We start from the raw sequence: 23,205 nt of genomic DNA on the forward strand, positions 1-23,205 counted from the left end.
TGTGACTCAGTCTGTCTCACCAGCCCATGGCGCGCTGGAAGGAAGCCATCACTCTCTAGCTGTGCAGCTTTCTACCAGCTGAATCACACCACCGCCTGCCTGCCTTTGCTGTCCTCAGTGCATGATGGCCGGCCTTGTCCCTGCACACTCTGGGCTGTCCCCTTGTGCATCCATTGCATTCCTCTGGGAGAAAGGCAGCCCAGCCCTGCGTGGAGAATTAGGACCTTTTCCTGCCAGCCATCCCTTTGGGCACCCACAATGAGCTGATGGGTGATTTGCAGATGAGGATCAGCCATCTGACACCAGCAAACTGAAGGAGTCTTTTGGTGCCTTGCAGGTCTTCAAACCAATCTCTAACAGGGCCCTTGGCTCCACAAAAACCACTGTATGGTCAGGGTGCTACAAGTGGGGTGAGGGAAGGGACCCTTCCTCTCTGTGTGGCGTTTTTAAATCCCTGCTGGACACTGTCTCAAGCCTGGGGCTTTCCAGCACTAGAAAGGTGCTGTCAGACAGGTACAAGTGCAGTGGAGGTCACGGGGTGAAGACCAAGAGGCAGGAGAAGGGTCTCAGAGGGCCAGGTTTGCTCAGCCTGGAAAAGAGGAGGAAAATGGGAGATGAGGGTGGTGGCTGCAGCCGGTGGGACAGAAAGACAGAGCCAGGCTCCTCTTGGACCAAGGAGGGGTGAGAAGTAAAAACTGGAATGCAGGAAATTTCCATTAAATGTAAGAAGTTTTTTCACCCTGAAGATTGCCAAAACTGGAGCAGGTCCATCAGGGAGGTTGTGAGATTTACATCTTTGGAGACAGAGAAGTCTGAGCTAGACATGATCCTGAGCAGCCTGCCCCAGCTGTCCATGCTAGAGCAAATGCTTGGGCCACAGACCTCCTGAGGTCTCTGCCAACTGTAGCCATCCCATTATCTTGTGAATGAGGGTCCAGTATTTGCAAGGCAATTGAAGAGAGAGATTAAATATATATATATATATATACACATGTGTATATATATATATATGTATAATTTAGGCTTCATTCTGTCAAAATCAGAGTTCAGATTGGTTTGGTGACTACACCTAGGGCCTTGCCTTCTTCATTTCATATGTCAAAATGCTCAGGGATCTATTGGTGTATAGAAGAGAATGATTTTCCTGAAGCAGCAGGGAAGGGGGAAGGAATTTAACCCCAAATAATTTAATCTTAAATGATAACAGAATTGCAAGGGTCTCTGGAGATGAAGGCTAATTGTCTCCACAACAGCCAGGTTGAACAGCAGGAAAAATACTATGAAAAGGACTCATGCACAGTGCCCTTTGGTAAGGTCATGTGTCTTGGGCCCCAAAATGTTCCAGAGGCAGAAAAACCTCACTTTTCAAAATTGTCCCAGAGGGTTCACAGGTATCTTGTGCCAAATTTCTCTCAGCTGTAGAACCACTGGGGTCCTATTGGGATTTCAGCCTGCAAACAGGAAGGAGATGGGTTACAAACACAAATGCCTGGCTATTAAACCATATTTTCTGGTTAAGTGCAGGGTAGAGAAGGAGAGCTCTGGATCAAATTATGGCACCAGGTATTGCCTTTGCCCCTAGGCAGAGTCTGTGTTGCTGTCTCAACAAAACGTTAGGGAATGGTGTATTTCCACAGAGATTTGTGTCAAAAGAAGAGAGAAGCCAGGTGACTTCCCCACTCCTTCAAGCAGTTTGCTGAAGCCAAAATCCTGCCCTCTCTGCTATGGGAAACACTTCTTACCCCCTCTCTCTCCACCTGTATTCCTCTATTGTGCATAGCCACTTGCTGGCTGTGTCGCAAGTCTGCATTTCCCCAGCACTGTGTCTTCGTGTTATCTGGCTTCACAGACCTTTGCATGCAGATTCCTCCTGTGGTGGGGCACATGCTGGGCACTTGCAGCACATCTCTAATACTGAGGCTGTCTATTGCATCCCCTCTTCCAACTGTGAAGTATCTCTATTGCTCTCTTAAAAGGTTAATCTATTCTTCCGTATACTTTTTCATGTGCCTCCTGAAAGCAACAGCAATTCACCTCAACTGATTTTAGAAGAACAACTTCTTGGTTGTCAGGTGCTAGCAGGACTGGAAGGTTTGCTCTCTATAGCTGCATGTGGGACACACAGGGAGCATTGGAGAGCCTTCAGTGTTGCCTGAAACAGAGGAGTGTGAAGACCATGGTGAAGACCTTGGCTTTTGTGCTGCCACCAGTTGACCACTGCTCGGGGGGAGGGTGGATGGTGCAGAGCAGGTGGGTGGGCAGCCCCCTGCTCTATAGAGCTGTCCACATTTACCCCATCTCTATGAGCAGGGAGGATACAGACAGGGATCTGTTATTGTCATATATTCAACATAGATATAATTTGACAATTTATTGTCAAATTCACTGCCTGGGCACATGGGACAGAAACCAGGAATCCCCGTTTGTGTGCTAAGTAATGCCTGACCTTGGAGGTTTACAGTCCCAGCAGGGCTTTGCCACTGGGTTTGTTGTTCACCAAAAATATAGGGACAAAGCCCAGCCTGGTACCACCAAACCTGAGGCCTCTGCAGCTTCATGCAACATCCCCCTGAACCTTAAACCAACCCATGGTTACCCAAATGTGGCAAAACAGAATGCTTTCAGAAGAAACATATGAAAACAGAAAGCCACAGTTAGCAAAAAAAAAAAAATGCACACACGAAATGCTCCTCAACCCGTTGTGTTAATACACAGTGCTGCTGCTAGTGCACCATGGTTCTGCAATGGCAGAGATATTCAGATGGCTGTTTGCCTCCCAGGTGAGGAGGAAATGCAGGTGCCCCCACTGGCTGTGCAGAGCCACAGTCACTTCATGGCTGGAGAGCTAGCTGTGTGTGCTGGGGCTGTGCCATCATGGTGAGACCACGCTGGCTCCAGCCCTGGGCAACGCAAGAAAAGGCAGTGCTCTGTGGCTCTACCTGGGTGCAGCAGCTCTGCTCCCTTTCATATTTTTCCAATTATTCTGGCTGCATTATATTAAATTGAGGGTAAACCCTCATCCTGCCATCTGTGCTCCACTTCTCTCACTGCTGTGCTCAAAGACCCATCTCACCGTCTTTTAGGGTGTGCCGGGTGTTTCCTTGAGGTTGTAAAGCCACTGGGGCAGGGGCTGTGCCTTGCCCCTGGGTCATCATTGCAGCACAGGCATGGCTGTGTGTCCCTGCTATGAATTGTGTGCCCCAGCCCTTCGCCTAGGCTGAGCTCAGCCTTCCTGCCTCCGAGTCACCTCCATCGTAACGGAACCATAGTGGCTCTCATTCAATGCAGAATCTACCGTGACAACAAATATGAAGTCCTCTGCTGCTAATTAATTATCTCAGATCCCTTCCACATTACACTAGATGAGCAGCAAGGCTTCAGGAGTATAGATACTTTAGGATCAGCTTTGAAAATAAACCCAAATAAGCCATTTTTAGGAGATTAAACCGACTCCTCCTGGAAACCACTGCAGGGGAAGAGCACTTGTTTATTAAAAAGAGACAGCAGGGATCAGGACATGAAAGGAGGCTTTGTCTCCTTTGCTATTACCTTCCTCCATTTGCCAGTATTTTAATGCTTTTTATTCTGGTGTGCAGGGATCTCAGGCAAAAATCTCCCACCTCCAAAAGCATCAGGCACAGAGAAACCCCTGCTCCCGGGCCTTGCCCGTCACGGAAGCCCATGCCACCTGCAGCGACCCCCAGATGAGCACCTCTTTGGTGACTCTGGGCTGGGGGCTGCGAACGCCTGGGGGCTTAGGGAGGGGCTTGCTCCGTGTCTGAGATGGAGGGAACGCGGTTTGCCTTCTTCCCGGGGACCTCCAAGCCCTGCAGGAACAGAGCGCAGCTGGGTGCCGGGGAGGGAGGCTGCAGAGGACATCCCCAGGGGACTCCCCGTCAGCTCCCCCCCCCCGAGGGCAGGGAACCACCGCGGGGCCCGGCCGCCCCGCGTCCCCCCTCCCCCCCCCGAGATGCGGGGGTCTCCGATGAGCGGGGAAATGCCGAGGCTGGGGGGGAGCGGGGAGCAAGGCAGGAGCAGAGGGGCGGCGGGGAGTGGCCGGGGGAGCATCCCGGGGCGCGGGGGGCGCAGACTGCGGGAGCATCCGCGGTGGGAGTGGGGAGGGGGAGAGCGGGGGGGGGAAGGACCGGCAGAGGGAGCATGCCGGGGGGTGGGAGTTCCGGCTGCGAGAGCAATCGGGAGGGGGGCGCAGGGGCTTTCTGCGGTGAGGAGGGCGGCTGCGGCGGGGGATCCAGCCGCCAGAGCATCCTTGGGGAGGAGGCCCGGTGCAAGCCGTGTCGCGGGGGGCGGGGGGCTCCGTGCTCCAGAGCATCCCGGGGGATCGGGGGAGGCGGGGGGGGGGTGGGGGGGTGGAGGGGTTACCTCTGCAGCATCCCGGGAGGGTCCCCACCTCCCTCTCTCGCAGCGGGGCCGACTGCCGTGTGTGTCCCCCCCCCCAACCACCACCACCACCACCACCTCCCCAATAGCGCGGCACGGGGCGCGCCCGCCCCGTCCTTGCCGGGAGGGCTTCGCCTCGCTGCGGGGCCCGGCCGGCGGCGTCGTCCGGGAGCACGGCGGGGACCGCGGCAGCGAGGCTGCGGCTCGGCTCCACGCCTAGGGGCGCCGCGCCGGGAGGAGGGTCCGGGTCCGCGCCGCTCCGCCCCGCCGCGCCCGCCCGCCCGCCGCGCCGCAGCCCCGCAGCCCGGCCGCCGCCGCCGCAGGGCCGGCGGGGAGCGAGCGGCAGCCGGCGGCATGAGGCGCGACCCGGCGCCCGGCTTCTCCATGCTGCTCTTCGGCGTCTCGCTCGCCTGCTACTCGCCCAGCCTCAAATCGGTGCAGGACCAGGCGTACACGGCGGCCGTGGTGCTGGAGGGCAAGGTGCAGTCCGTCGCCGCCCCCCCCCCCGCCGGCGGCGGCAATGACAGCCGCGGAGGCGCTGGCCCCGCCGGGGGGGTGCTGGTCAAGGTGCTCGACCTGTGGCCCCTCAACAGCGGCGGGCTGCAGCGGGAGCAGCTCATCAGCGTGGGCTCCAAGGCGCCCTGCTTCAAAGTGAAGCGCAACCACCGCTACATCTTCTTCCTCGAGCCCACGGAGGAGCCGCTCGTCTTCCGCACCGCCTTCGCCCCGCTCGACACCAGCGGCAAGAACCTCAAGCGGGACGTGGCGCGGATCCTCTGCGCGGACTGCGGTACGGGCCCCGGCGGGGGCGGCGGGGGCGGCGGGGGGCGCCGGGCCCGGGCGGCCGGGGGACGGCAGCGGGGCGGCGCCGGGGCAGCGGGTGCCTTGCGGGTACCACCGGCGGCACCGTGCCCCGCCCGGGCTGGGGGCCGCTCCGCCATCGCCCCCCACCCCCCCGCACCGGCCGGTACCGGGGCTGTGCCTGGCAGCGGGCCCGGCAGCGCTCCCCCCGGGCACGGCCCCGGGGTCTTGGTGCGGGTTACGGCGACCCCGCTCCCACCCCCCCCCCGGCTCGAGGTCCCGGTCTTGCCCCCGCTGCCCCGGTCCCCGGGCGCCGCGCCAGCAGCGCAGCCCCGAGCCCCGGTGCGGGGCGCGGAGGATGGGCCCGTGGCCCGGCTCCTCTCGGCCCTTACCGGCGGTTTCGGTGCACCCAAGCCTTCCTCCCCCCCTCCCCGACCACCCCGTCGGGTGCTGCTTTCCCCGGTTTTCCTCGGTAATCGCGGCCAGCCCCCGGCTGGGAGCGCCGTTACCGGCATGCGGTGGTGGCTCCGTTAACTCTGTGCGCACTGGTGCTGCCTGGTGCATTCCTCTCCCCAGACGTGTTTACTAATGCAGAGCCGGGCCTTTCCCCGGGCTGGGCGAGGGGCCTGGAGCAGATGCTGGCTCCCCAGGTGTGCTGTGAGCGCCGGGAAGTTTTGCCTCCTTCGAAATAACGTTCTCATTTTCTGAACTTGGTTGTATTGTATTTTATTTTTTTTTTCTTTGTTTGGTGCGTTTAGATTTCTGCCTTTGATGTACCTGCTTGGTATGTGCTGTGTACTGCTCCTTCGTTGCCTTTCTAAATGTGGTTATGAAATTACTTCGACAGGGGAGTGCCTGCCACAGCGTTACTCGTGTTGTGCCCGATTTTCTCTGCTGTCCTCCGGCAGGGTGAATACCTGCGATGGGCTGGGGGCGGGGGACCAGGAGGAGACAATGACTGCATTTTCCCAGGGTTAGGATCTGAGCTTACAAAAATGCAAGGCTGGCCCTTAGTCCAGCTTTAGCGCTCAGATCCTGTGTCATAAAGCCCCAACGGGGCCAGCGTGAAATGGAGCTCCAAGAGCTGCCCTGTGTCGTTAGAAACAAATTGGAGTCTCTCGTGTTTGGTGGCTTGCAAGGATATACAGGGCCTGTCTCCAGGGAATTCTGGTTCTCCACTCAATGACAGAACGCTGCACTTGCCCATGGGGTTAATTGGCTGTTTGCCTCATTAGAGGCAAGGTGCTACACCGGTAATTCTTGGCTCCGTAATGAACGTATGTGGGCTTTGTTGTTGTGTTATCAGATAGGTGTTTCTGGAGCAAATACTTTGCCATTCTGGGCTGCTGACCCCAGATTTTGAAGGCCAGACCTGTCTCTATTTTTAGCTACCCAAAAGATAAATTTAGAAGATTGCATTTCCTGGGAGAAAGGTGGAACCTTGCACATCATAATATGTTGTTGAGGAAAATGGGCTAGGACGGCATATGAGAAAACTAATTTGGAAGGCACTAATTTCATGTACATCTGTATGTGGGCCATCATGGACATAGAGGATTTAGTGAAATAGCTATTGTGAAGTTAAAAGAAAGATAAACGGGGAACTTCTCAGGTTTGCGGTCTCACAGTCAGGTGAAAGCACGACAAAAGGTACATGGCTTTTTTTTTTTTTTAAAGCAGGAAGGATTGCAAACTTGTGTATCTGTGAGCAGCAGGGTATGGCTTTAAGAGGAATGGAGGCTGCTCCGTTGCTTTCTGGATCAGGCCCAAATTGTTATCATGTAGGCTGATGTAACAACAAGTTAAAGGATGTCATTCTGCTGTGATACCTTCTTGGAGCCGATGCTTTTGTTTTTGTGTTTTTGATAGTCTGAATAGGCTCCCTGGCTAAGGGACTCTGCAGGTTGTCGAGAACATCATCTCAGCAGAGCTGTACAGCAGATGCAAAAGGAAAAAAAGCTGGTGGTTGGGAACTGTCATAACTGTGGTTTTGTCAAGTGATGAAGTTTAAATGGGAGCCTCAGCATGCTGCACTTGTAGTTCCCCAAGCAATGCATGCTCTTGTTTCGGCTGGGGCACCAGGAGGTTGGTTCTGAAGGTGACATTCCTGGCAGGATCTTCTGATTTGTAGCATCTGAGCTGCTGGAAAGGTGCATGGACTGGGAAACCAGGCCATGGTCTGTTTTCTTGCTCCTTGGTTTCAGCTGGGAGAGGAAATCTGAAGAGACACCCGTCTATTTCTCATTCTCGCTGCAGATGGGGGCAGTGGACAACTCTAAAATTAACAGAAGGTGAAGTGTCCGGACAAAAAGTGATCTCTGAGGGACAGCCAGGCTGCATATGATTTTATAGAGCAAGGGGGAGAGGTGCTGGGGCCACTGCTGAATGAGTGGAGAGGGACCTCACGGCTCTGATCACTATCCCTCCACTTCCAAAGATGGAGGCCTTGCAGGACCGTCTTCTCCCTGCTCTGGCTCTGTGCCTGGGTGTTTTCTAGTGATTCATACCCTTCCCACAGGCTAAGATGCTGTGTCCTCTGCTCTCACTGCTTGCTGAGGTCCAGGATGCGTTGCAGGACCAGGCCTGCGATTGGAGCACCTCTGTCTCTCTCCAATCTCTGCTGTTGCCTGCACAGCTTGCTTGGAGAAGAGAAGGTAGATGGTGAGGCTCTTCAGGGGTCCAGACCCTTGCTGGGCAGCGTTGGGAAGGCTGAAGGAGAGGGAAGGACAGCATGGGGCGTGGGAGGCAAAACGGGAAAATCAGTCTGTGCAGCTGGTATGTGCAGAGCTTCAGGAAGCCTGTGAACTTTGGGAATCTGTTGTGGGCCTCAGCTGGACTGCTTCGTGTCTGTCTTCCCCATGCTGAGGTCCAGAAATGGGGATTCTCCTTTTGGACAGTCTCACTGCTGGGCAGACTCGGGAGGCTGGAACTTTCCTGCTTGCAAAATCCAGAGCTTTGCAGCCTTTGCATCTCTGCTGCACAGCCATGGGTGAAGTGAGCGAGTGTTTGTGTTCCCCTGGCACACAGGGAACAACCTGCAAAGTACTGCTGGTCCGTGGTCCCAGGATTGTATGGGTCTCACCACTCACTTGGCCATCTTAAAACCTCTCCTGCACCGGCGGTATTGTTTTTTCATGCTGTTATATAATGCTTCCTGTTACTGCTTCTCCTCCTGTCTCTTTTCTTTACATCCTTTAGCTCCTTAATTTTGGATGGTCTCTTATTTCCTCTGTGCCTAAATGCACAGATCAGGAGGAAGGAATAGGTGCAAAACCCAGCACTGGCTTTCACAAGTGGTGTGTCTGTGTGGCATGACATCCCTGCTTGGACCACTTCTGATTTGAGTCCAGAAAGGGGGATGTGGTCTGGATACTCCTCATCCTCAAGGCTCTCTTGTATCATAATTTGCTTTCCACTCTACATGAACTGATGTTCCTTGTGCAATAGATGTACCAGTAGGTATTTTGTATACTGGGGGCTCTTGAATGAATGGTTGGGATTTAACCTCTTTGGGCACCGATTTCTGCTTCTACAGAGGAACAAACATCTTTCTGCCTCCATATGCAGGAAATTGCAAAGTAGATTTAATTAGATCTTGTACATCTCCTGGAGCACTTCACTGAAAATGCTGCAGATTTCCAGGACAAAGTACACGACTAGCCTGTAGGATTAGTTAGCTTAGTCTGAACGGGTAATCTGGTGGTGGCAGATCCCTGGGAGGATTTGCAGGCACAGGACCTGTTGTTGCAGCAGGTACTTTGTATAAGATGAGGTTCCTGATCAACGCCCTCCCTCCTCACCCTCCCTTTTATTTTCCTGGTCAGAAGGTACCTCGAACTCAATGGGAATCAGAAACATGCTGTGGCTGTGTCGTTGGGTTTGGGGACCACACATTGCTGGCAGCTTTATCTGTGGATTCTCAGAGCCAGGGTGGTTTTAGCTGGCCTTTGAGGAGAGTAGGGAGGACTGATTTTGAAGGGCCCGCGGGAAAATACAGCCCTCTGGATTGTAGTGTAGGTGTTGCTGCCTGAAATAGCACCGGCAACTTTGGACAAGAAGCTCATGCAAAAACATCCCTCTCTTCTATCCTGCAAATCATCTCACTTGCTCCACGGGTGGAGGGGAAGGATGCAGGCTCCAGCCAGGGCTCTCCCTTTATCCCAGGACAGCTGTGGAGCAGGGAGCGAAAAAGTTGGATTTTCTCATGTGCCACCTTGCTCATTAGAGTTGTCTGATTTTATTTTTTTTCTCACCACCTTCAGAAAAATCACACTTTCTTAGGCTCACAGAGGAGTGAAAACTTGTTTCCTTCTTTCTTTGAACTTCTGCAGACGGGGAGTGGTCACTGAGCTGCAGAAAGCTTTTACCCCTTCCAAGGGTGGCACCCTTCTGCTTGCTTTCTGCTCCTGGTTTGGTGGCACAAGGGGTTCTGCCTGGGCATGGGCGTGGGATGGCTGTGTCCCCATGGCCAGTTCACCTCCTTGTCTTCCAGCTGAGTCAGCCATGAGGGAAACGGGCAACTGAAGCTTTGCTCAGCTGGTGCTGCAGGTCCAGCTGTACCTGGAAGACCTGAGGATACACCCACCTGGACACATGCTGTGCGTACAGCAAAACCTGGCTAGGTTCTCAGTCCCCATTTCAGAAACACTTTAAATGAAGTATCTCCCCAAGGATCTCTGTAAGTAACAGGAGACTAAGAAGGCTCTTGAACGATCCCAGGAGTTCTGGTTTCTGTATTGAGGGTCTCCCCGTACACAGCCCCTGGACACCAGCGGCTGCCCAGTGGCTGTCTTTGTGCCCTGCTAGCTAATAACCCTTAGATATGGGCCCTGAAGCATAACGGCCTTTCTAAATCACAGGCAACACCTTGTCTTGGGTTTGGATCTGGATCAGAAACTGGTGCATGCTTGGGAGCACAGAGGCAATAAACTCCATCACTAGGCAGAAAGGGAGCCATGTTCTACTGCTGAGCTCCCCACTTGGGTTTGGGCTGGAAAAAGCAAAATGCACCATGATCACCAGGATCTGGGGCCTTAAAGCATCTGGCACGCCTCAAAATCTGCTGTAAAGTCCCTCAAGGTGTATGGGCTTTGCAGCAAAGGCAGCACACCCTAAATTTTGGAGTGAGGGAGCCTCTCCCAGCCGGATCAGGCAGGGCCGCCAGTTCCCTGAGCAGCATGGCCTGGGTCCTGTGGAGAACGGCTGCTGCTCTGCTGGGTTTGGGACACTGAATGCTGGTGCTGGAGTGCCTGAGTGTCTCTGTCTCCCATCCTGAGTCATTGTGTGGCACTGCTGAGTGTAGAGGAGAGCTCTGCTGTCCTGGAACAAGTGTGCAGGATTCCCCAGGGATCTGTGCCTGCCTTTGACAGGCAAGAGTGCAGGTGCGGTGAGAAGGGCACAGGGGAGAGGTGTGAAGTTGTTCAGTGGTGGGCAGCAGGTTTCCAAAGGGCTTGCAAGGCTGTGAGCCTGAGGGTTACTCTGACTGCCTGAGGAATTCTCTCTGTGGGGAAACCTAAACGATAAAGTGACAGGAAGGGATAAAGTGTGTCCACTGAACCAGGGTGCACCGTGGCTGGCTCGCAGCTCCTGTCACTCTGCTGGGGCCTGTGCTGGATACAGCAGCTTGCTTGGTGCTGGTCGTGCTGGCGGGGAGCTGGGCTGGCTGTAGCAAAGGGCCATGAGAGATGTCAGTAATTCTGCCTCTCACTGCTGACCAGAGCAGGCTGCCAAGATGTGAGCAGGCATCCTCCAAAGCTGCTGGAGCACTTTGATGTCTCAGTGGTACTGTTTAAAGGAGAAGGATCCCTGGGGAGCCATTCTCTGTGCTGTGCCATGCTCTGTCCAGTGCAGATGGTGGAGGACTCAGGTCCTCAGTGGAAGCTCGGAGATTGTGTGCAGCCAGGGGAGGCTCCAGAATAAGCTCATCTCCCTAGCAACTTTGGTAGCCAGGCATCTGCTTGCTTACTGAATTGGATATGCAGCACTCACCCCCCCGCAACGGGTGCAAGCACCTCTCGGTGCTTTCTTCTCAGGTCTGGGAGGATGTGGAGAGGTCTGCCAATTGCCTGAAATTTTGGGGACAGCGTATGGAGCTGGCAAAGCTGGGCTAAAGATCAAAAGGAAGATGAATCACTGTGCTGCTCTTCTTCTGAATGACCGTGCTTCCAGTGCTCGGCTGCTGTGGTCTCAGATGCTGGGCCGTGTGCTGCAAAGCTTGGCCAGGAGGGTCAGTAAAAACTACTTTCACTTAATTCCTGTGGGCCAGCTCTGTCCTGGATAAGAGGGTGACCAATGCGGAGGAGGCAAAATGTGAGGCTCACCAGAACATGGGGTACCAGAGGGGTGCCGATGATTTGCAACTTGAATCAAAATAATGTGTGCAACTACAGACAGGCAAACACGGGATGTGATCAGGCAGGGGGAGATCGCCTCTGTGCTCAGACGATTTGAGGAGAAGTTTTGTATGAATGCCACAGCAGACAGTACTGAAGATGTTACAGGGAGGGGGAGAGTTCATGTTAGGGGGAGAAAAAGGAAACAGGAAAAGATACTCAGTGGGCTGGTGAGAGACAGAAGATGCCACCTTGGAGACCCAGGGCACTGGTGATCAGCTGAGCAGGGGTTTCTTGCCTCTCTGTGTGTTGGGATTAGCCAGCTCTGTGTTTTTTTGGCCTTTACTGCCCTGAGGTAGTAAAGGCAAGCAATTGCTCCCTTAAGGTATCTCTGCAATCCCACCCACGACCAAAGCATGACCTCCTAGAAACGCTGCTCAGGATGAATCAGGGGTTGAAAGTCATCTCGGCCTGATGGTGTTGGTATGGGCTCAGCCACCAGTGGCCCCAGCTGGTGTGGCACCTTGAGGATGGAGCTGGGTGGGCTGATGAGAAGAAGCTGTGTGCATAAAAAGAGGCTAGAAGACGGCAACAGCCTTGACAGGGCTGGGGGAACCGCAAACAAGAGGTTCTCTCTTCCCTCGTCAATGGTAGCCTGGTGTGGATCTGTGCTAGAGCTGCCAGCAGAGCATTTTGACAGCAGGTTGGGTGGGCAACCATCAGTAATTACCCTGGTATGGGTGACCTCCTTGCAGGCAGAATAAGGATTAGAGAACTGCTCAGGTCCGGTCCCACTCTGTTGTAACCCGGGGACAAGGTACTTCAGCTCACAACTTGTCCCTGGCAAGGACAGTCCTTTAAAATCTCTTGCCTGGGCTCTGTGGCTTCAGTGATTCTTACTGGTCCCCCCACCTGCCCCACGCCCTGTTGGCCATAGCAGGACAGCGCCAGGCTTTGCTGTATTCCCATCTCTTATTGTCTGCTGCCCTGTGGAAGGTGGCTGCATTGTCTGCTGTGTCCTGATTTTGCAGGAGTGGTTGGTGGCAGGGTGGCTGCTGTGACATCCAGGCTCAGCATCCTTCCGGGGATGCTCAATGGGCGGGGATGTGTCGTGGTCATGAGAGAGCCCCCAGCTCCCACCCTTTTCATCCCGTCTTAGCCTTTCTGGCTGGGAGGAGACCATTCTTTGACCTCTTGACGAAGCTGAGGGCTCTGGGAACCCTTCTGATGGGCTCAGGTGCTGGAAATGAGCTGGTGGAATCTGCTGGTGGGAGGGTGGAGACTGGAATCAGCTGTGCTTTCTGGGCTGTCTCAAAGCTGGCAGTGAAGCACCAGCCCTGGTTGCTGCACTCAGAGGAGCCTGGTCCCCTCAGACCTGGGTTCCCTGCTGCTGTGCTATCCGCTGATGCTGTTTGGTGGGCTTGGGGCAAGCCAAGGTAAGGTCAGGATTGGGCATGGCCTGTGCTGTAAGCCTCTACCCAATGTAAAGTTCACTGGGTGTGACAATCAGCAACATGTCTCTTTGCCTTGGGGACTTGACAAGGGGTATGAGTGGGCTGTGAGATGTCTTCCTTGGGGCTTGGGTCTTTCCCTGGGTCTGTGGGATGGCAGTAACCTCAGTGATAGGAGAGGTGCCTCCAGCCACTGCCTGGGCTCACTGCTCTGGGTGCTCCATCCTTCCTATCTCCTCTCCACCAGTCTTCTTTGGCTGCCCTTCTGTGTGCCTTGGTGTGGAGGAGTGGCTGAGTCTCCCCTAGGCTTTTTGCCTTGAGCTAAGCTGATGATTGCTGGTGGGATCCCAGCCCCACCAGTCAGTATCCCTGGGAATATCACCAGCTTGTGGGGTCTCAGCCTTCTCTCTGTATCCACGAAGGGAGAGCTGGGCTGCCCTGGTCCCTGATTGCTGTGCAAGGAAGCTACTTCAGCCCACGATACCAGCACTGGAAGGATGCTGGGCACCTGCACCTTCCTCCAGTATTGCACTGTCTGCCAGGAGAAGGATCTGTTTTCCTCATCCTGGCCCTGAGCTCTCTGAGCAGTTGTCTGGTGAGGCTGGTGTGACCTAGAGGTCTTCTCGTGGTTCCCTGGCACTGGGGATGTGCTCATGATCTTCCTGAGCAGCTGCATGGTTATGTCCTACACTGGAACAAAGCAGGGATTCCTGTTCTGGACCTTCCTGCGGCTCCTGGCTTGGTTTGGCACACTCCATGTGCATGGCAGGAGGAGCTAGTGCCTGTTTCAGTGTCTGCACACCCAACCCTGCTTTTCCAGCAGCACTGCTGGCCCCAAGCAAATGGGGCAGACATCAAACGTGTGTCCCACCATCCCAGTGCTGCTGTGATCCTGAGCACTCCCAGAAAGATGCCTCGGTGTCAGAAAGTGGGGATGCAGCTGGAGTGGAGGTTTGCTATAAGGCAGGATTGCTCTCTGGGCACTTTTTCTTCTGAGGTTGGTGATTTAAGCTGGTCTTCCCTGGTATGGTGAATGGGAGAGGCTGGGTCTGCAGGCTGATTCTCTGTGCTGTCCTTTCTTGGATGTTCAGGCACAACAGTGACTGCAGGGCTTGGCAAACGTAATAAGAGCCTGAGGCCTGACCATGCCCTGGAGTCCAGGTGGGCTCATAGCCCAAGGGGAAACTTAGAGGGGGGTGAGGTGGCCTGGTGGGTTTGGGATGATGAGATGCAGGTAAGATGCTGGGGAAGACCCTGAGGTTTTGGGGCGCTGAGTTGGATGTACAAGGAGATATAGCTTAATCTGGGTAGAAAACAGGGATTTATTCTTCTCTACCTACAAGAACTAGGGTGATGAGAAGCAACAGGCATAGGGTCACCCAAAGAATGTTCTTTTTATTTTGCCTTGCTGCAGGGTGCTGCTGAGGCCAATGTGAAGAAGCGTTATGCAGGCTCCCAGGGGTTGTGTCTGTGTGTATGGGATAGTTGGGGTGCAGCCACTGTTCCTGGATTTCCCCAGATGCATCACTGCCAGAAGTGGTGGGGTGCCAGGGGAGGGGCACAACATGGGTGCTGTGATTGCAGCCCCAGGAAGGCTGTGCGGTGCAGTAAGGCAGTGGCATGTTTCTCCTTTTAATGAACAGTAATTATTTCGTGGAGCCTGATCTCCCTCACCTGGGCCAAGCTCCAGAGAAGGAGTTTTGTGGAGCATCTGCCTTATTTCTACCTGATGGTCAGTCAACCTGGAGGCTGCAGCACAGAAAGCCAGCTGCTGTTGTGTGGGTTTGTCCCAGCCCTGTGTGTGGGTGGCTGTGCCATTGCACACATGGCGTGGAGTTGTGTTTGTGCCTCTTCATGCTCTGGAGGGGAGGAGTGCAGGCAAGGGAGCTGTGCATGGAGATTTGGGTTCACTTCCCATCTGTGCCACTGACAGTAGGAAAGCTTCTTAGCATCCCCATGCTGTGATTCCCTGCCTGGCAGGATGCTGCTTTGCATGCTCTGCTAAGGAGCAGGCGGAAACTGGTCATGCACTGGATTATGTATCAGTATATCAGCACTGGAAATCAGCAGGAATAGCACTGAAAGTCTGTCCTTGCTCCAGCACCTGCCACTGATGGATCTCAGAGTATCTGGGATTCATCCCCCTGAGTGCAGGGCTGTGTCTGCAGCTGACCGCTCCTCCTTGGAGACAGCAGACCCTGCTCAAAATAGGACAAATCCTGTGGTGGTACTTCACGCAGCTGGGAGGATCTGAGTGGGTGGCTAGGAGCGGAGGAGCCCTGGCTTGTTCCCAGAGCAGGTCTGCAAGGGACCTGCCTGCTGCCAGCCAGCAGCTTGTCGGCTCTCCATGGGTGGCCATCCAGCTTTCCCAGCCGGGCTCAGCTCATAGCAGAGGTGCTACATCTGCAGAGACATAAACCTGTGGTCCCCAGACCTGTCTCTGATCTGCAGCGGCACGCTCTGTCTGTGTGGGGGAGCTGTGACGTGTCAAGAGATGATCTCTGTCAGTCCATCGCGTGGTGACATGCAGGCTCTTGGCATCTAGGCTGTTTTTCTCATTCTCAGAACTAGCTGGGAGTGCTGGCAGCGAGCACTGTTCCCCGAGGGCACTTGATCCTGCATGGTGGTGTGGAGAGACGATTTCCCAAGCTGTTGGAGCAACTTTGTGGTGCGTGTTGTGATGGAGGATGCTTGGGTAATGGGGCCTGAGCAGCTGGTCTGTTTGATGCTTGTGAAATTCTGCAAATCTGCAGCTGCTGTGTGGGTCTGAGCAATTTAGGTTGTCTTGTGTGTTGAAATGACTCTGGAAATTGCCATCAAGGCCCACTTTGCAGCCCTCTGGGATGCTACGTGTCAGTAAATGTTACTGGGAGGCAGGGCTGTGTGTGCAGGTTGACTTCTGCAGATTTCCTGGTGAGAGAAAGGTGCTCACCGCCTGTGCTGAGACAGCTTATCCAGAGCCCTCCTGCCTCAGGTTGCAGGTGATCTCTGGCCTCTCTTTCCTTCCCCAGAAGGCACTGTGAGCTGAAGTGCCTTCTTCTCCATGTCATCAGAGCAAAAGCACAGAGACCAGAGCAGTCATGTCAGGACAGCACAGGTGCAAGAAAGCAGAGGAAATCTGGGCAATGGGATTGACACACCTGTAGAGAAAACAGCTGAATTTGCCAAGAAAGTGCATGCTGTCTCTGTAATCAGACTGGTAGCTGTGAACTATGGCCATTGCAGGAATAAGGTTCCAGATGGTTCTCCATCTCTCCAGAGGAGAGAACTCCATGGTGAGCTTTGAAATTGCTGCTCTCATTAGGTCATTGGCCAAACCTCAGATTTGGATGTTAAAACATCCAGAAAAGGGCCTGGTGACTGCTAAATCAGAGATGCATTAAGTGGTTTCTGGCTTCAGAATGGCAGATAGGCACATGTGATGGTTCTAGTAGGAAACTGACCTTCTCAAACTTACCTGCCAGGAGAGGGGCCGTGGTTTCCCTGCAGTGGCTGGTGCCAAGGCAGCCCTGGGTGGCTGCAGGATTGCAGCTGCCTGTGCTGGGTGCCAGCTGCATGGCTGCGAGTGCTGGTGCTGAGCTTTGGGGTTTTGCCATCAAGGTGCTGCTGGGGAGCTCTACTGCTGGAGAGAGAGGTCTTTGGAGAGAGAGGTCTTCTTCTCTCCGTTGCTCCTGGCACATGTGGCTGTAGGTGCTGCAGTGTAGGACAGGCTCTGTGAAAGGCTGCATAGTTCCTGCCCTGCACAGCTCCCTGCTGGACTCCCGTTTGGGATGAGGGATGGTGAGGCTTCATGGATAGGGCTGGTCTCCCTCTTGGATGTTTTCTTATTTTGCAAAAGATTTACTGAGAGTTTAGAAAGCATCATGTCAACTTGCTGGGAGGAGATTCACTGCAGGGTTTCCCTTCCTATCAGGTCTTTTATAATTCAAAGCCCTTTTTGCCCTGCTGTTGGGAAGTTTTCCACCCCCCTTCACTTGCCCAGTGGTCAGACTGCTACAGAGCCAGGAGAGGAGTGTTAGTCCTTTCCTTCTCTGCTCAGAGAGTTATAGAATCACAGAATGGCTTGGATTGGAAGTGACCTCAAAGGCCATGTAGTTCCAACCCCTCTGCCATGGGCAGGGATGCCACCCACTAGGCCAGGTAGCCCAGGTCCTCATCAAATATGTTCTTGAACAATTCCAGGGTTGGGGCATCCACAACTTCTCTGGACAACCTGTTCCAGTACCTCTCCAACCTCTAAGAAAATAATTTCCTCCTAACATCTAATCTAAATCTCCCCTCTTTTAGTTTAAAACCCCCCTTGTCCTACTCCTATCTGTCCAAGTAAAAAATTGGTTTTCCATCTATTTTATAAGCCTCCTTAAAGAACTGAAAGTCACAATGAGGCATCCCCAGAGCCTTCTTTTCTCCAGGATGAGCATCCTCAGCTCCCTTCAAGGAAGGGAGGTCCAGGCCCTTGATCATCTTTGTGGCCTCCTCTGGACCTGCTTTAACAGGTCCTCATCTTTCTTGTGCTGGGGACCTGGACGCAGAACTCCAGGTGGGGCCTCACAAGAGCAGAGCAGATGGGGACCATCGCCTCCCTCCACCTGCTGGCCACTCCTCTGTTGATGCAGCCCAGGGTGCAGTTGGCCTTCTGGTCTGCAAGCGTGCACTGCTGGCTCATGTCAAGCTTTTCACTCATCAGAACCCCCAGGGCCTTCTCTGCTGGGCTGCTCTCCATGAGTTCTCCCAGTCTGTCCTCATGTCTGGGGTTGCCCTGACCCAGGTGCAGCCCCTTGCACTTGGCTTTGTTGAACCTCTTTAGGTTCCCTTGGGCCCAATTCTTAAGATTGTCCAGGTTGGGGACAACTTGGGATATTCTATGATTCTATGTTTCTATGATTCTGGGTTCCTTTGCATGGCATCCCGTCCTGTTGTATCAACTGCACCACTTAGCTTGGTGTAATCTGCAAACTTGCTGACAGTGCACTCGATCCTATTGTCTATGTCATTGACAAAGATATTAAAGAGTACTGGTCCCAAGATGGACCCCTGAGAGGCACCACGTCTCACCGGCCTCCACCTGGACATAGACCCGTTGACCACCACTCTCTGGGTGAGGCCTTCAAGCCAATTCCTTATCCAATGAATGGCCCACCCTTCAAATCTATATCTCTTCAATTTAGAGATAAGGGTGTTGTGTGAGACCCTGTCAAAGGCCTTACAGAAGTCCCTCAGCCTTCTCCATGTCTGTCGTTACCAGTTTTCCCTCCTTGTTTACCAGAAGGGGTACACTCTTCTTGGCCTTTCTTTTCTGAGCAATGTCCTTATAGAATCCCTTCTTGTTATTCTTTGCATTCCTTGACAAGTTTAATTCCATCTGTGCCTTGGCTTTCCCAATCCCATCCCTGCACATCTGGACAGTATCCCTTTACTCTTCCCAGGCCACATCTCCTTGCTTCCACTGCCTGTGCGTTTCCTTCCTACGCTCATTTTGACCAGCAGGTCCTTGCTCAGCCATCCTAGGTTCCTGAAGTCCCTGGCACTTCATCTCCTGAGCCTGTGAGGTGCTGAAATGCAGCACACAAATCTCTGCAGAGTCTCTAATTCTGGCCCCAAGAGGCTGCAGGGTCCATATTGACCTCCTCGGGTAGGTATTAGGCGGGCTGGTCTGGGGGCCACTTTGGAGATGACAGTGGTGCAAAGCTGAAGGCAAAGCAGCTTCCTCTGTCTCCTTTGGGCTGAGGGTGTGAAGAGCAGGGTCAGTGATGCTTCAGTAGGGCAGGTGGCCCTGGGGAGGATCTGTGCTTGCTTCCTCTCAGGGCAGGGGTAGAACTGGCTAGGACTTCTCATGTGGCCTGAGACATCCCTGTGAATGGGGAGGGTGGGAATAAAGATCTTTAACTGTGGTATCAGGTGGGTGCTGCAGGGAGGGAGAATCCAGGCACTCCCCTTCTCTCCTGGCTGCCTATCTCCTGCCTGGTACAGGGCAGCTCAGGTGCCAACACTGTTGAAGGAGGGCCCCAGAAGAGAGGATGGGCCAAGAGACATGTCACTGGCAATGGTTCATACTGTGGCAGCCCTAGCTGCTGCACAGGCTGCCACTCCACACCTCCTGCTGGCCTTGAGAAAGGAAGAGTGGTTGTAGTGAGAGGCAGTGCTTGTGCCAGGGCCCGTGTGCTTGGGCTCCTCCTGTCGAAAACCAAGGTCAGCCACTAGCCAGGAGTTCCCAGGAGTTATCCTGTCAGTGGGAAGGGGTGAGTGTGGAGCCTGTAGAAAACATATCCATGTCCCTAGGACAGAAACCTGCCCAGCGGTGAGGCTTGGAGGCCTGTAGCAGACACACACACCTTCCAGTAAGTTGGGCTAATAACAAGATTTTATGTGGAACAGATTTATACTGGTCTAAATTCATCTTTTGCAGGAGGGTGGTGGAATGGCACACATGAGGGTAATATGGCTGCAGCGTCTGAGGGAAAGCCCCCTCCTAGAAGTCTTAGTTTTATGACCAGGCCAATGTTCTTCAAAATAATGTGTTTTCTCCTTCTCTGTGTGACCGATGATATGGGAAACCCTTCTACAAGGACATAAATTCTGCCCATCGCTGACTTTCTCTTGGCAGTGCTGAATTTCCTCCTGTGCTGCTGCTGTTGTCTTTCTCCTTTCCCCCTTCTCCTCTTCTCCCTCCCACACCCACTATTCTCTATCATGCATCCTCTGCTTTCAGAGCAGTAATTGCAGATGAGCTCAGAAAACCCTAACATGTTTTTAATGATGGCTTTGGTTTCTTTTTCTGCAGTGTTCTCTGAGGCTGCACCCTGTTGGAAAATATGAATTTGTTTCAGTGAGTCTTTTTGTTTAGACTTGTTCTTGAGGAAATTTCCTTAAAATTCACTTTTAAGATGATAAATGGGAATATGAAGTTGTCCAGTGTCATTATATGTGCAGAACACTCAGATTGAACCTGCCTGCTAGAGAGGACTCTCAGCATCCCTTCTAGATGTCCCTGTTGCAGGAGGTTGCTGATGAGACACAGGCTTTTTTTTTTTTTTTTATGAAGCAGGGTGATTTTTGTGGTGAAAAATCACAAAAGTCTGCCTAAAGAAGACCCTTGTGTCCTACCTGATAACCTGTGATGAAAGAACAGGCCTGGTAGATGATTAGATGATGGGAGAGCAGTGGATATGGTATAACTTGACTTCAGGAAGGCTTTTGACACTATCATAAGTGGCTTGGGTTGGAAGGGACCTTAAAGATCATCCAGTTCCAACCCTGCTGCCATGAGCAGGCATGCCACCCACTAGATCAGGTTGCCCAAAGCCACATCCAACCTGTTCTTGAACAATTCCAGGGATGGGGCATCCATAACTTCTCTGGGCAACCTGTTCCAGTGCCTCACCACCCTCAGAGTGAAGAATTTTCTCTTAGAGAAGCTGATGAATTATTTTCTGGATGAGCAGACAGGGAAGTGGATTGAAAACTGTTTCTGAGTCCAGATGGTGGAGATCTGTGGCATGAAGTCTGGATGGAGGCCAGTAACTAGTGGTCTACCCATGGGGTCAGTGCTGTGTTCAGTCCTATTTAACATCATTATTGATCTGGGGAATGGGGCAGAGCACACCCTTGGCAAGTTTGCAGGTGACACAGAACTGGAGGAGTATCTGATTCACAAAAATATTGTGCTGCCATCCGGAGGGACCTGAGCAGGCTGGAGACATGGGCTGACAAGAAGCTCATGGAGCTGAACAACGAGAAGTGCAAAGTCCTGCCCCTGGGGAGGAACAACCCCAGGCGCCAGGACCTGCTGGGGGCACCCAGCCAGAGAGCAGCCTGGCAGAAAAGGCCCTGGGGGTCCTGGTGGACACCAAGTTGAACACGAGTCAGCAATGTGTCCTTGCTGCAGAGAAAGCAAACTGTCCTGGGCTGCATTAAGGCCAAGTGTTGGCTGCAGGTCGAGGGAGGTGATACTGCCCTTCTGCTCAGCACTGGTGAGGCCACTCCTGGAGTGCTGGGTCCAGTTCTGGGCTCCCCAGGACAAGAGGGACATGGAGCTACTGGAGAGAGGCCAACCAAGGGCCATGAAGGTGATGAAGGGACTTGGGAAAGGCTGAGGGAGCTGGGACTGTTCAGCCTGGGGAAGAGAAGGCTCACGGGGAATCTTGTTGATGCCTGTAAATAGCCAAAGGGAGTGCGCAGAGAGGACAGAGCCAGGCTCTTCTTAGTGGTGCCCAGTGCCAGGACAAGAGGCAATGGGCACAAACTGAAGCACAGGAGGTTCACTCTGACCATCAGGAAACACTTTTTTACTGTGTGGATGACCAAGCACTGGCACAGGTTGCCCAGAGATGTTGTGGCATTGCCCTCTTTGGAGATACTTAAAAGCCATCTGGACACAGTCCTGTACACCCTGCTCTAGATGTCTCTGCTTGAGCAAGGGGTTGGACCAGATGACCTCCAAAGATTTGATCCAACCTGAAGAAGTCCATGACTGTGATCAGCTCAGGACCTCTTGCCCACATGGTTCTCACTTGCCTGTTATTGACTGCTGGAGACTTACTGGATATGTGGATCCCCCTGGTTTGTTCAGGGGTTTGGGTTTGTATGTTAGTGTTTTCGCTATAGGGTACCAGAAACCCTAGGCAAAGCTGGCAGCTGGGGCCAGCACTCTGGTCTCTAAGCTCCCTGCTGGTGAGTTTAGTGGAGGTTTCCACATAAAAAAGGAGCACCAGAGTCAAGGAGCCTTGTATCTGCCTGTAGAGTGCAGAGCCATGGCTGTACCTGTGCTCTCACCTGGCTCCTCTGGCCTTGTATGCTGGCTCTACGTTCCTCATCCTTTCTGAGCGAGAGCTGTGAAGGGGTAGCATCTCTCCCATTCAGCTTCATGGAAAAGAGGTCACTCCAGTGCTGTCAGATGCAAAATGATGCACAAGAATACACATACGAGTTCTTGTGCAGCCACACAACTGAGTCCTGAGAGTCCATCACCCATGCTGCTCTGGACCAGGTCTGTAATATGCTCACTGCTTGCTCTCCCTTCTCCCACCCCCCATAGGTCTCATCCATTCCTGCTGAGGCCCTACTTGTCTGTAGGAGGCTAAGAGCCCTTTGAACACTCTTGTGTCCTCCTGCCACCCCCAGTGCCCTCCCAGGGATGTAGCAGCATGGACTGAGCTCTCTCCAGTCTGTCTCTTGGGCAAAAGGGGGGCTGGGATAGTGTGAGGAGCAGCTCTTTGCTGTCTTCAAACTGGAGTGTATTTCACTTTTTCCTTTGTAAAGAGAGGCCCAGTGCTGGGCTTGGTGTTGTTGGCAGTCCTGCCTGTTCCCTGCTTCTCAGCCACCACCACCTGCTCCCTGCTCTGCCTTCCTGTGCAGGTCGGTGATGCAGAAATGACAGGGTGAGGACAGAGGCAGCAGAGAACAGCTGCCAGGAAGGCTGCAGGGTAGGCATTTTGCCTTTCTGCCCTGCAGCCTTGGGAGAAAGTATCCAGGTGAGAGCAAACATCCTGCCTGCGGCAAGGGACTGTGATGCTTGTTCTAAATCAAGCAGGTGAGCGGAGTTGAGTGGCATGCCTGGGGCTTCTGGTCCAGCTGGTGGCCTCTAGCTGCTGTTGAAACCTCTTCAAATAGATGTGGGACCAGAACTGTTTGTGCAGATGGGCTGTGACTGTCCTGGCCCTTCTGACCTCTGCTGTGAGCCTGTGACCTGTGCTCCATCTGGTCTGCTGGACAGGCAGCAACCAACTCATGCTGTGTGCTGCCTGTCCCATGCTCAGCAGCTGAGTCTGGTTTTGCCGAGGGTGCCAAATGGTGGGTTCAGAGTATGAATGGGAGCAATGGAAGGGGACAGACCATTCCAGACAGGCAGCTATTGTTGTTTCGGTATGTGAGAGCTTCCCTTCACCTGTGTGCCTTGGTTCCCTGCACCGACTGTGCATTGGCTTGTGCAACACAGGCTTCCAGAGGCTGCTGGCAACAGCAGTGCTGCTGCTGTGGCTTTGTATCCCTCGCAGCCAAGATTGGTCAGAGTCCTTGGAGAAGCCTTCAGAGTCACATCAGCATCACTGCTGGTAGCTGAGCCAGCTCAGTGCAGGGGGTGTGCTCAAATGCTATGGGGAGAATGTGCGAAAGAGAGAAGGCACCAGCAGCTAAAGCAGAACAGGGTTGGGTCACCTTTATTGATGCTCCAGCAGCCTTGTTCAGAGGAAAATGGAATAGCCTTGGTGTTGAGGTATTGCACTGAG

The 23,205-nt window shown here is 53.6% G+C and overlaps 1 protein-coding gene across 8 annotated transcripts in view; it reads left to right on the plus strand.

The window, feature by feature from the left end:
• Positions 1–4,688: 4,688 nt before the first annotated feature.
• Positions 4,689–23,205, plus strand: part of NRG2 (neuregulin 2) — a 170,329-nt gene continuing 151,812 nt past the window's right edge. For 3 of the 8 annotated variants that reach the window (XM_068698682.1, XM_068698684.1, XM_068698686.1), the window contains exon 1: positions 4,694–5,188. In XM_068698682.1, coding sequence (XP_068554783.1) covers positions 4,753–5,188 — 436 coding nt within the window. In that variant the 5' untranslated portion in view covers positions 4,694–4,752. Of the gene's footprint in view, positions 5,189–23,205 lie in introns of all 8 variants that reach the window. The other 5 variants (XM_068698680.1, XM_068698683.1, XM_068698693.1 and 2 more) reach the window with 4 other exon arrangements.

The sequence above is a fragment of the Anas acuta genome, chromosome 14 (assembly GCF_963932015.1).
Source record: "Anas acuta chromosome 14, bAnaAcu1.1, whole genome shotgun sequence".
NCBI lineage: Eukaryota > Metazoa > Chordata > Aves > Anseriformes > Anatidae > Anas > Anas acuta.